At 34.9% G+C, this 12,227-nt stretch overlaps 1 protein-coding gene across 2 annotated transcripts; it reads right to left on the bottom strand.

Annotated features, from left to right (window-relative positions):
- Window positions 1–1,498: 1,498 nt before the first annotated feature.
- Window positions 1,499–10,110, bottom strand: LOC18439456 (Rab5-interacting family protein). Of its 2 annotated transcripts, XR_016053740.1 has the most exons (6): window positions 9,876–10,110; window positions 4,159–4,299; window positions 3,510–3,705; window positions 2,348–2,448; window positions 2,068–2,087; window positions 1,499–1,904 (listed from the first exon to the last, which is right to left on the bottom strand). XR_016053740.1 is itself a non-coding variant. In XM_011627008.3 (5 exons), the coding sequence occupies exons 2-5, from the start codon at window positions 4,275–4,277 to the stop codon at window positions 1,874–1,876; spliced, it is 366 nt and encodes a 121-aa protein (XP_011625310.1). In that variant the 5' UTR covers window positions 4,278–4,299; window positions 9,876–10,110; the 3' UTR covers window positions 1,499–1,873. The 2 variants fall into 2 exon arrangements, 1 of the variants encoding a protein (XP_011625310.1); XM_011627008.3 differs by lacking the exon at window positions 2,348–2,448.
- Between the last annotated feature and the right edge of the window lie 2,117 nt (window positions 10,111–12,227).

Here is a 12,227-nt window from a genome sequence, read left to right as displayed (position 1 = left end):
GAGATCTGAAATACAACCGAGAGAGGCGTGCTTTGCACGATCAAGATGGAGGTCAAGAGAGTTTTGTGCCTCTAAATTGAGAGAGAGAAAGAGCTTGGTGACTTTACATTTGAGTTTTTTTTTTTTTTTTGGTAATTCAGTGGGGAAGACACGTCCTTACCCATTTTTTCAACTATGGGGGTCAAGAGAGTTTTGTGCCTCTAATTTGAAATAGAGAAGTTTTTTTTTTTTTGGTAATTCAGTGGGTAGAGTTTTTTTTTTTTTTTGGTAATTCAATAAGGAAGACAAACCCTTATCCATTTTCTCAAATAGTTAGTATTTTAATGAGGGGTGTCGGTGAGAAAGGAAACACCATGATAATCAAACTGTGGGAGTACTACTACCACGACCCCACCTTTCCTCATAGAAAGAGATAATTGTGCATCAAATTAGAAAGGACATGAGAGAGAGGAACGTGGGGGTGAAAAAGATGGTGTCACATACCTTAAACCTAATCACCTTACAAAGGAAAAAGTTTATGTACGAATAAAGTTTATGTACGAATACGACAAAAATAAAGATTTTGAATCCCATAAATAATGCTGCATCTTACATCGCATTATCTAAACATTTCATTTTCAAGATTTTCATATGTTTATAAATCTACTTTATTTTAATTATTTTTGGAGTTTAAAATCTTATAATTGAATATGAAAATTAAATTTTTCAGATAATCCTAAGAATTTTTACACCGAAATTACATATGATAAAATTGCTTGAGTGCCCTTATTGGATTGTTTAAGGTTAAAACCTTATAGAAACCACACTCACAAATCAAATAGACAAGCTTAGAGTCAATATCAGAAGGGATATTGATTTAAATAATTTTTGAACGACGTGACCATTTCTAAAGGGTCCAAGCCTGGTCATACCTCAAACCAGTGCTCAAAAAATTGTCGGCCAATTCAGAAATCGATCAAGTTAGGCCTATTGGAAGAAAGGCGATGTTGGGGCAGAAAACCCCGGAATCATCTAATTCTCTCATTTCTTTTAGGAATACTTGGAATTTTTATTGTTACAATTGCCTAGTCCAACTCATGCTCGCCTGAGTTGGACTGGGCACACTCAGGCCTTAGCGAGTTAGTGCTCGAGCCCAGCTTTTTAAACACCGCACAAAAATCGGCACAACCCTTGAATAGGGAAAGAGAAATCAAGTCACTCGGTGCAACCTTTGAAAAAGATTTAGAAGCCTTCAAGCTCGCTCTCTCACTCTCCCACTTACACTTCATCATTTGCAACATGTAAACCCCATGATCTTTCAAGGCATGGATCTAAAAACCCATAATTTCATATGAAACAATCATCAAAAACTATAAAAGGGGAGCAAAAAGGCTCAGAATTCCAAAGTATCTGCCACCACCCAAGAAGCCTAAGTCTTCAAATTTTTGGTCAAGTCTGTGCTATAGTTGAAAATCATTGCACCAAGCACATGGTGAAACAAGTGAGAGAAACAATGCAATGAAAGAAACTTCATGTGAAGCTCCCATGGTATATCTTGAAAGAAAGAGTATCAAATTGCAGAATAGGTAAATCACTAGAGCTTCCTTGATCTCTCCAGGAAAGAGAACTTCGGAAGCCAGAAGGACAAGAAAAAAAAGTTCAGGACAAATCATAACGATATGGTGATTAGAAAAAACAAAAAGCTGTGACACAATTCCGCAATGGGCATGTAAAATGAAGTACAATGAGATAATGAGCAGAGACTATGTTCTTTCAAAATGAGAATGAGATAGAAACAAGCGAGTGCCATCATATTGCAACAGTTAGCCTCTAAGAGGACTTAGCACCACTTGAATCTTGACCTTGCTGAAAGGCTTCAGGTGAGCTTTTCCTTTTAGAATATGTGAACGATGTCGTAGGCAAATCTGGAATTTGTCAAGGACTACAACAGGAAGAAATAAAAAAGAAGAATGACATCATCTCTCTCTCTCTCTCTCTACACGTGCGTGTCAAGAGAGAGAGAGAGAGCACTTTATATATTTTTTCCCAAAATAAATGCAGTGACATGCAATTGCATTCAAAGGATACGTCCAGAACAGCACGAATGACTGCAACACATGAAAATAGAGGCATCAGACCAGTATAGACATAAATTACCATAACCATGCAATCATTAACTATTCCAAGAAATGATGTCAGAGTGAAATGGTTCAACCCCGTTATGTTAAATGGTTTACCCCGTTCATATATTTATCTTCAAAGAAATGACAGGAAGCACACTGTAATCCCATGGATTGCAATGTCCAATAGTCCATTAGGGCCATCAATGTTGAATAAAACGATGGACAGTGATAGAGGCAAGACCTACCAGATCTGATGACATGTTCCATGCTCTCCATCACCATCCATCATTTATGGGATGGTGGGGAACCCATAGGATTTTGATTTTCCATAGCCCACTGAATTATACTGCACTTTCCCAAAAAGATAAAAGCACATGTAGAATCTCTCTTAGAACGAAGTCATCCCAGAAAAATTGCACTAGAAACCAGTACCATCATTATAAATCTGTTTTGAGGGAAAAATATTAAAGCTAAACGGCTAGCTTGCTGCTTTTCTTGATAATGTTTTTTACCTCTTAATTGTGATTAACACTGTTGTGTTACAGTTACATGCAGTGTTTTAAAACCTGCCAAGTCTGACTTGGACTCAGTTGAGTCCTCGGACCTGGCACCCTGCCGGTCCGACTAAGAAACCTTGGGAACTGGCCGATTGTTACTGGTACCCATGGTTTCTTTGCTATTTTTTCTTAAGACATTTGAGTCTGAATCAGACCGGGCCAAATAACCCCGCTTGACTCAAGCTCAGGGCTCTAGCAAGTCCCAAAAGAAATCCAGGTTTTAAAACACTGCACACATGCATGCAAACGACATATAAACCATAAGATTTTGTCCAACATGATTTATCACACAGGTATGCCACCAATAGTTAGAAATTATGATTTAATAAATATTTTGATACATATACAATGTAAGTCTGACTGAGAGTATGGCTCTTGATAGAACGGAACAAGATTCATGTAAACGAATCCAAATCGTTGGGATAAGGCTCGGATGACGATGATAATGATGATACACATACCATGTAAACTAGCTCAAAAGCAGTCTATATAGCTAAGACAAGGACAAAGGCAAAGTCCAGTACAGTCCACTGGGGTCATAACTGTCCAACAGAAAGATGAAGAGTGATGGAGAGGAGCAAGACCCATCATTAGGGTCATGTCTGTCCTGATGCTCTCATTCTCTCGCCATCACTTTCCATCATGACTCCAATGGCCTCTGGATTTCTGTAGTTCAATGGACTAACATTGTACTTCCCCTCAAATACTAAGAGAAAATGCAATCAATTTAGAAAAGAAAATATTTTTCTTCAAACCCAATAAAAAAACTTATGCTCTGACAAATAAGATAACAATCATATACAATTGATGCCACGTATGCATGTTGGAAATAATGGGAATAAAAGCATACCATGAGCCCACCCAAGACAGCATCAAGCACAACTCGGTTCCATGAATCAAAGTACTCGTGAATTGAGAACCTTGCCTTGGCAGCAAGTCCCAATGAAGCCAATGCCATGATCAAGAAATATAACACAAATCCTTTAAGGCCCGTAAGCCCTAGTATTCCAGCTATCACACCACCAATGATTGACAAAAATGTACGGCTGCAAAATTATATATGAAAACAAACAAAAGACAAATCATACATAAAATATGCACTTCTTCTTTTGATTGGTCACTGTAATGAAGAACGATGAAATGGACAACTGGTACACTAGAAAGTGAACTCTGAGAATATGGTGCAGAAAAATATGAAAGATTGTACATTTATGAAACACTGTCTAAGTCCAACTAAAGAGCCATACAAAAACCCAACTAGAATGGATTAGTGCGTTCGAAGAATAAGGAAATTAATGCATACATAAGGTCTATTCTCCCATGCTCATCAAGAGGAAGAAACACACATAGTGGATAATGCAAACAGATCACTGATTTCTCTGCTCCAAAAATTTTATAAGTTTAATTCATGCACATCCATAAGATAAAAGTTTTCCTCCTAATCACCAAGGTGACATGCAAATTGGAGAGTTGTACTGTCACAGTTGTTTAAGACTGACCTGTAATAAATAACCTTCATGTTACTCTGCAGATTCTCTGCACTGAAACCTGGTAAATCATTGCTACCATCACTATGCTTCGTATCAGAGCTGGATGAATCATCATTATGCATTGCCATAGCAACCCTCCTTCCAACTTAACTATTATATCAAGTAGCACACTCCAGTTAATACTCGTTAAAATAATATAGGCAATTAAATTTTTAAAACTACATACAAGCAGTTACAAATGAATGTGATAATCAACAAGTTATTGACAAAAAGATGCACTACATTGAAGAACAAAAATAAGGTAGGTCTTAAAAAACCCTTCATAGATATCCAACAAAATAGTTATGTTAATGAGTAGCATTTTTACAAAGTAAAGCATCGATAAACAACAAATATATTGCCAAAACTCATTCTATGGTTAAATGCCAGTTAAGAGACCAGTAGTAGGTGAATATTTAGTCAAGCAAATGTTACAGAATAAACTAAAAGTTAAGGTAGCCCCCAATTATGGACTCTTCAAAGATGTCGGAAGAAGAGTACATAAATGGGCATTCTGAATAAATTCCTAGTTTCAAATGCAAAAGAGGACTACTTGAAATTTGAAGGATGCCACCATTGATGATAACTGCGACCTAGTTACGAAACCATCAGGTATTTTCCACTCTATTGTACCCTCAACAATATCTAGGCCCTTTTTGATAAATTTTTTGCAGTTTCAGTAGGAATATCTGAGAATCTCAGGGATTCTGGAAATGTATGGAAAATTGGTGCAAAAAGTTTTCCCTGTTTGTTAACCTGTCTGGAAAACTAGAACAGTCAGCTTCCCCAGTTTGTCTAACTTAGTAAGAGAAAACTGCCTGTTTTAGTCGCCCATTGCATGATTCACCAATAAATCATTAAAAATATAGCTTTTCGAAAGAGGTATTTTAGTTATAGCTCATCCATTTTTTTTTTAATATAAAAGGTTTGGATTGTAAATTAGTTTTCCAATTAATTTGTTGCTCTCTCTCTCTATGGTATTTTTTTGTCAGTGGGCTTCTTTTTGTATACCTGCAAACGTTACTCTATGAAGTATTAATCTTGAAAGGAACTACAAAAGGGAGATAGTGATAAAGAGAGACAAAAAGGAGTCACAGTACATAAGCTACACCAGGACCACACAAGATGGAATACATCTCTAACAAGATCGATATCTCATATAGGCAGCCCACATTTGTGTTGTAATGGTCTCCTTGATTTGCACCACATAATGATGGTATGCCCTACTTTAAGGATGAAGCTCCTCAATTTCTACTTCTTCAGAATCTTCATGTCCTATATCTTCATCTGATCTTGCAACTCTTAGCCTTCTCTTAACTCTTCTTATCACCTCCTCCTAAAAATTAAGTTCCTCTTGGGAGCTTTGCACTCTCATTATGCAATAAGGATGTAGTATATACAATCTTGACTTGTGCACCACATAGATATTGGAATTGCTTCTCCAATATAGGAAACTGATATTCGAAACCAAATCCTATACAGGGTGGAGAATGCGTGCCAAGACTATTTTTCCAAATTTTAATGAAGGTGAAACATTTAGCATAATGTACTCTCAAATTTATAAGCTTCAGGCACATTGGAGCACATTGGCTGACTTGCCCCTCTTTGAAGAGAAAATATTAGGACCAAATGATAGGTAATAATTCTCCCATGACACAACCAAACACATTCAAATTGATTACCTATTCTTTGTAATTATTGACAACTTGAAAAATAAAAACGAAGCTTCTTAAAAAAAATTGAAATATCACAAAAATCACTTTAGAAAAATAACAAAACCCTCCAAAACAGCTTCTATAGAAGTTAATATTAGAACATATATCCCCATCTCCAAAAAAGGATAAAAACCTAGACGTACTAGTTCTAGTATAAAATGTTACCCAGAGTTTTAAAACACAATAACCATAACAGAAATGCCTCTTATAACTCATCGAAATGTAGAAATACAGGGGAAAAAATAGTAAATATGATTGAGGAATGACAAAATTAAGTAAAATTAGAAAGCCATACTAGTTCCATACGGTAGTTACAAAAGAACAAACAAAATGGTTGGTACTCATCTAGTCCATGGAAGAAAAAAATGGGACATGAGAAAAAACAATAAAATATAGTCCAAATAACATTAAAAGAAACAAACTAAATTGCATACAATAATGTAACCAGTTTAAATTTTAAGACCCATGTAAACAACAATTCATGTGTTTTAGAAAAGGGAAAAGTTTATATAGAGCCGAGGCTCAAAACAATGAAATTTGAGCCTACCTCAAAACTTTCACTAGAAGACATTGTTTTGATGCCCAAATATCTTCAAATTGATCATCTCAACATCAAGATGCATGGACATGAGAAAAAAAAGGATTTCAAGTTGTGGAAATAGTGTATTTTGTAATGCATTTTTGGATCGTCAATTTTCAAGATTTTCAAGTTTTCATAAATCTGTTGATCTACACTATTTTTGAAGCTTTAAACTTTATACATAAATATGAAAATATATTTTAAGGCTATTACAAAGATTTCCAGTATTGAAACTACATTTCTTGACACCATTTGAAGGTAGGCTCTAATTTGATTGTTTAGAGCCTAGGCTCTATACAAACCGCACCCTTTAGAAAATGGTCAGCAAAAGAAAAAGATCAGCAAACATACATAACTCCACGCAAACCTCTATAAAAGAATAAAATGGGGGAAAATAAGAAAACCACAAAGCACTTTGATTAATCACAAAAAGAATGCAAAAATGGAAAATGAGTCCACATATGTAATTGTAAACGACTTAGCTTTTGAAACGCACAAGAATTCCTAAAAAGAATCACAAAACATGACAGAGGAACAGTTAACAGACAAACAAAACTCTATGTAGTCCAGTATGAAAACCAAAAAAATTTGTCAGAAAAAAAAATGTGGGAAAGAAAAGAATGTCATACCTTATGAAACAATCTGCACTATGTGAAAATTTTCTCACATGGATTAATGAAAGGAAAGCTGATCAATGACAAAGGGAAACAGGGGAGAAAAGTGCAATCCCAGTAGCCGATATTTATGGTCGTAAATACAAGGTTTTTGCGCTGTGATGTGGTTTCTAATGTGCTAAGACGTAAGTTGTTTTGTTCTCATTAAGCGAACTTTCTGTCAGGGAAAAAAACAAAAAAAAAAATGCAAAATCATAATCAAATGACATTTTAGCAGTCAAGTATACTGGAAATGAGAAGGAATCTCCAAATTTTGGGTGTCTCTGAAATTCTCAATTAGTCGAGTTGGAACAAATGAGGAAGGTCCAACTTATTGGCTGCCAATTAAAATTGGAAATCTCTAGAACATTAGGTTTTCCATAGGATTAACAGACAAATTACAGTAGATAACAAAAATGAAAAAAGAGGGTTACATGAAATAGAACAAGACATTCTTCAAAACTGACCTCTACAAAAACCAGCTGGGAGAGGGATCCTAGCTCGCTGGATTATTCAGATGTGTGAAGAGAGCACCTAAACCACGATTGACCATGAGAGAGAATGAGAGAGCAGGGGATGAGACCTCGAAGGTAACAAAAGGGAGAGCGAAAGGGGGTTTTTTGGAGAGAGGTGGTGGAAGAGAGGGACAGAAGTGGAAACGTTCGGGTGGTTGCTGAATGAGAGAGAAAGAGCTATGATTTTAGCAGGGGATGGTGTTTGTTAAGAGAGATGGCTGGGGTAATAGAGACGGGGATGGTTAGGGCTTCGCAGACCAAGAGAAGAGTGATAAAGAGCGGGGAGTTAAAATTTTTCCCCTCTTTCAGGAAAGTCACAGACCACCCTGCGGGCTAGGCCACGGCTTTCACCGTCTCTTCCCCATGATGGGGAAAGCTGTGGAAAATCTTTGGGGCTGCTTTCACTCAAACAAATGGATGAAAGCAGCTAAATTGTGAAAAGGGGAAAGAGTTCTTCACTTTCCCCGCCTTTTCATGGTTATCAAACGCAGCCCTATGGAATCGAATTTGTCAAGACTAATGTAAAAGAGCACCTACTGATCAAATCTGAAGCCTTTTGGCAACAAAATCATGAAATCCTGGGAAGCCATGTACTTCTAGGCTCGATATAGATAAAGAATAACAAAAGAAACAAAAGGAAAGAGTAAGGAGAAATAAGTTTATTAGTCAGGTTAAATATTCCATGGATAACTCACATCGACAAAGGGTAGAAAGAGAGGAAATCCCAGAAAAAGCTCACTCAAAAAATTGGAAGAAGGGACAGACAGAAATAGAGCTGCTACATAGCTGGTCAATCCTAAGCTTCGTACCTTACTTCTATCTCACTCTCTTCTCCAAACAACTATAACTCAAACAACATATATAGGAACCCCTGTAAAGGAAAACGAAACCCATTACATGTAAATCCAATGGAAACAAGTGAAGTAATAATGTAGAACCAGCTCTACCTGGTATATTGTAGATACTGGCCTGAAATTGTCTGATCGTTGGATATACTGTGTTGGCATGATTCTGGGGTTCATTCGGTTAAACACATTTGGGTGCAAATTCATTATGATTTGGACATGTCTTTGATTTGGATTTTGGACACACATTTTTTATCTTTCTCAGTTAAAATTTATTCTTATAAACTGAAAAGTAAATTTTATAAGTATATATAGACATGTATTAACGGTGTGGATGTGTCATGCACGACTAAGCAAAATATAGGTAGGTGAATCAGTTTCTTCAAATCTGAGACAGACACAGATTCTTGCGTCAATGTCCCTATACATGGGAAAAAACTCAATACAATTGAAATCAAGAGCATTTACAGCCCAAAATACTCTAAGAGTAGAAGATGATTAGTTTTAGTCTTTTAGATAATGGGTAGTTTAATACTATACTCGCATGAGGTAGAAGAAAGCAATTCTAGTTTCAGTGATATACATCAATAACTATCGAAACAATGGGCATGCAAATTCATAATCCGCCAAACAACACCGGCAACATGCCTCAATAAACTCGCGACACAAATACACAAATGAACAATGCAAGCATGTCTTCTCTTGCAAATGATATGAAAAAAGAAGACCCAATTAAATATATCAAAATAAACTTCATAATACCAATTAATAATCCCATCTCACCAAGCACTTTTCCACATAAATTTCAAAAACAGAATAAAAATGATCAGACAAATTCCACCATTAACATAATGCTATATTCTATTGATATTAAAAAGAGAAAAGAAAAAAAATCTCCTATCTTAATTTCAACTAGAGGAATAGGGCAGAGCTAAACACAAAAAATTAACCCCAACTGCCACATTGGCACTTGCATAGCCAGCATGTCACTGAAAATAACAATAAAGTTACGAAAACCAAAAACACTTATCTGTAATTTGGACAAGTAGCACAGTTTGCTCTCACAATTAACTAAATGTGCATCAGCTCAAAAAAGAATAAATAAATAAATAAATGATCCCCAATTGTAACAGCGGTCTCTATAAGAACTAGGGTTTCAATTTCAAGTTGCAGATCAATACATTCAAGATCCAGTTGTTCAATAAAAAGAGAGAATCGAGAATTGAAAACCAAAATTCAGCATGGGCAAATTTAAATAAACAAAGTCAAGCTGGATACTCCACTTAAATATGGAAATGGAAACTTCATGATCAAATCAATATATTCAATAAAAAAGAGAAATAAATTACAGCAAGAAAAATCAAACTCGAAAAACTCACCTCAAAGGAAAAAGAAACAGGAATAAACCAATTACTACACAGATCAGAGAGAGTGACAAAGATTTATAAGCGCGGGAAGTGCGAACTTGTAAGCTTCAAGAGAGAGAAGATGGTATCATGTAGAGAGAGAAAATAATAGGATGAAAGAGAGACTACAGGCGGTCGGGCGAGCGCGCACGCGAGAGAGGAGGCGGGGGGAGCAGGATCACAAAGAATGAGACATGGGGGAAAGGGCGAGAAAGTATAAGATTTGAAGCACTATAGTATGATCCCATGGCCGTGGTGCAATTATAATCAGGTGGGTTAATCACCGTCTGATGACAATCATTAAGATCAGGCTGAACCAGTAGTCCGATGGGTTAGACCACTACCGGTTGTCTTTGGCCAATTTGGTCCTAAGCAAAAATTGGATTCGATAAAAAACCAAGTAAAATTAATGTTTGACTAGTTTTAGCTTATCGGACATCTGATTTTGGTTCGTCAAAGGAATAGGTTTTATCGTATTCAATCAGATAAATAAAGTTGCACATAATTTTTTAATATATTTTATATTTTTCAACTTGTTCATTTTTTTTTTGGGTCTCAATGAGGCTATAGCCCTTCATACAATAGAATGTTAAACCAAGATTCCTGTAGCCAATTCGAAATAGTTGAGAAAATATTATGATAATGATGATGATCTATTTTTCTTTTTTCTTTTTTTTTTTGAAATCCAATTCAACTAATTTCACTAGTAATTTGACTCATTTTGACTTGTAACGAGTTACGTTCAAGTCCGGATCTAGTTTCGAAAAAAAATATTATGGGACTTGGACCCGTTCAAACCTAATTGAAAAAATAAAAAATACACTTAAATATTATGTTAAATATGTAGATGTATTGTTTAAATATTATACCTAAAAATATATAGTTATATTTATTTAAATATTATTAATATAGATGTATTATTTAAATATTATAACAAAAAATATATAGTTATATTTATTTAAATATTATATATTAAATATTATTTATATAATAACACTATTCGAGTCTAGGTCTAGGTCTAAGTCAGGTCCACATGGACCCGAACCTAAATCTAGTACCAATGTCTGGTCTTGGGTCGGGTCCAGATCCAAGTCCATTACCACCCCTATTCAGCCAAGTCAAGCCAACTCAACAAACTTTGTATACACTACTAATTCGTATGGGGCGTCAACTTCAAACAATCACGGCTTTGGTGACGAAAAACTTTTAATGCCCTAATCGCTAATACTAAAATATAAGCTTTAAAAATGGTACAGATCGTGTAAATCTCTAAATACTTGAAAATCTTGAAAATAGATGTTCCAAGTATACGCTGCAAATGTGCATTATTTTTAAGATTTAAAATTAATTGTTTTTTCATATCTATAAATCTCGAGGTCAAGATTATCAATTGAAAGGTTTTGCATTATCAAACCAATATATTTTGGTGGCTTTTTAGGGTATTGTCTTACTTTTACTGCATAAGGTTGACACCTTTTATAAAACCACACTTCTAGATGACCATATTTACGGTATTTGTATGATCCAAAATTTAGCACACACATTCTCCTTGTCTCAATAATTAATCTAAAAAAAAACTAACTAGCATCCTATGTATGGTCTAAATAAGTCCCCTCCTACAATAAATCTAGACGGCCCATTTGATGAATTTCAAGATCTAGGCTTCTATAAATTCAAAATCATTTTTTTATTTTTTAATATTATTAATCTAATGCCAATAAAATTATCTAAAAATTTTGGAAAGAAAAAAAAGAACATTCTAAGACCTAAATCTAAACATCTCACCAAAATGGATGGCCTATGTTTATTCGATTAAAAAAATACTTTTCAAGTTGCTTTTTCAAATTTTCCTTTTTTATGATTGCTCATTCAAATGAAAAGAGTATATATATAAAAGTCTTCCCAACGCCTATAGGTGAAAATGAACAGTGATTTCGCAAACCATTATCGCCGTCCAAAGTTCATCGCACGATCACGATTGTCAGGTAGTGTTTTATTTTTTATTTTCTTTTACCAAATCAGAATGATCTGAAAATTAGAACGTATGTACATCTTAGTGAGGCGCACCTAATAAAAATATAAAAAAATAATAATTCGAAAAAAAACAATATTAACCAAAATACCCCCAAAACTTTTCGGGCGTATTTTGATCAATTTTTTTCATATAAAATATTTTTTTTGATATTTTTGGTAGATTCACCTATTTTTTTATGAACACACGCTCTAAATTTCAAGTCATTCCAATTTGTAGAAAAAAAATGAAAAATAAAACACTACCAAACAATCGTAACCGTACAATGAACTTTGGACGATGATAAAGATAGA

Source organism: Amborella trichopoda, chromosome 4 (assembly GCF_054954075.1).
Source record: "Amborella trichopoda isolate Santa Cruz 75 chromosome 4, AtrichopodaSantaCruz75HAP2 v2.0, whole genome shotgun sequence".
Lineage (NCBI taxonomy): Eukaryota > Viridiplantae > Streptophyta > Magnoliopsida > Amborellales > Amborellaceae > Amborella > Amborella trichopoda.
Note: the sequence above shows the minus strand (reverse complement) of the source record. Positions and strands in the feature narration are given on the sequence as shown.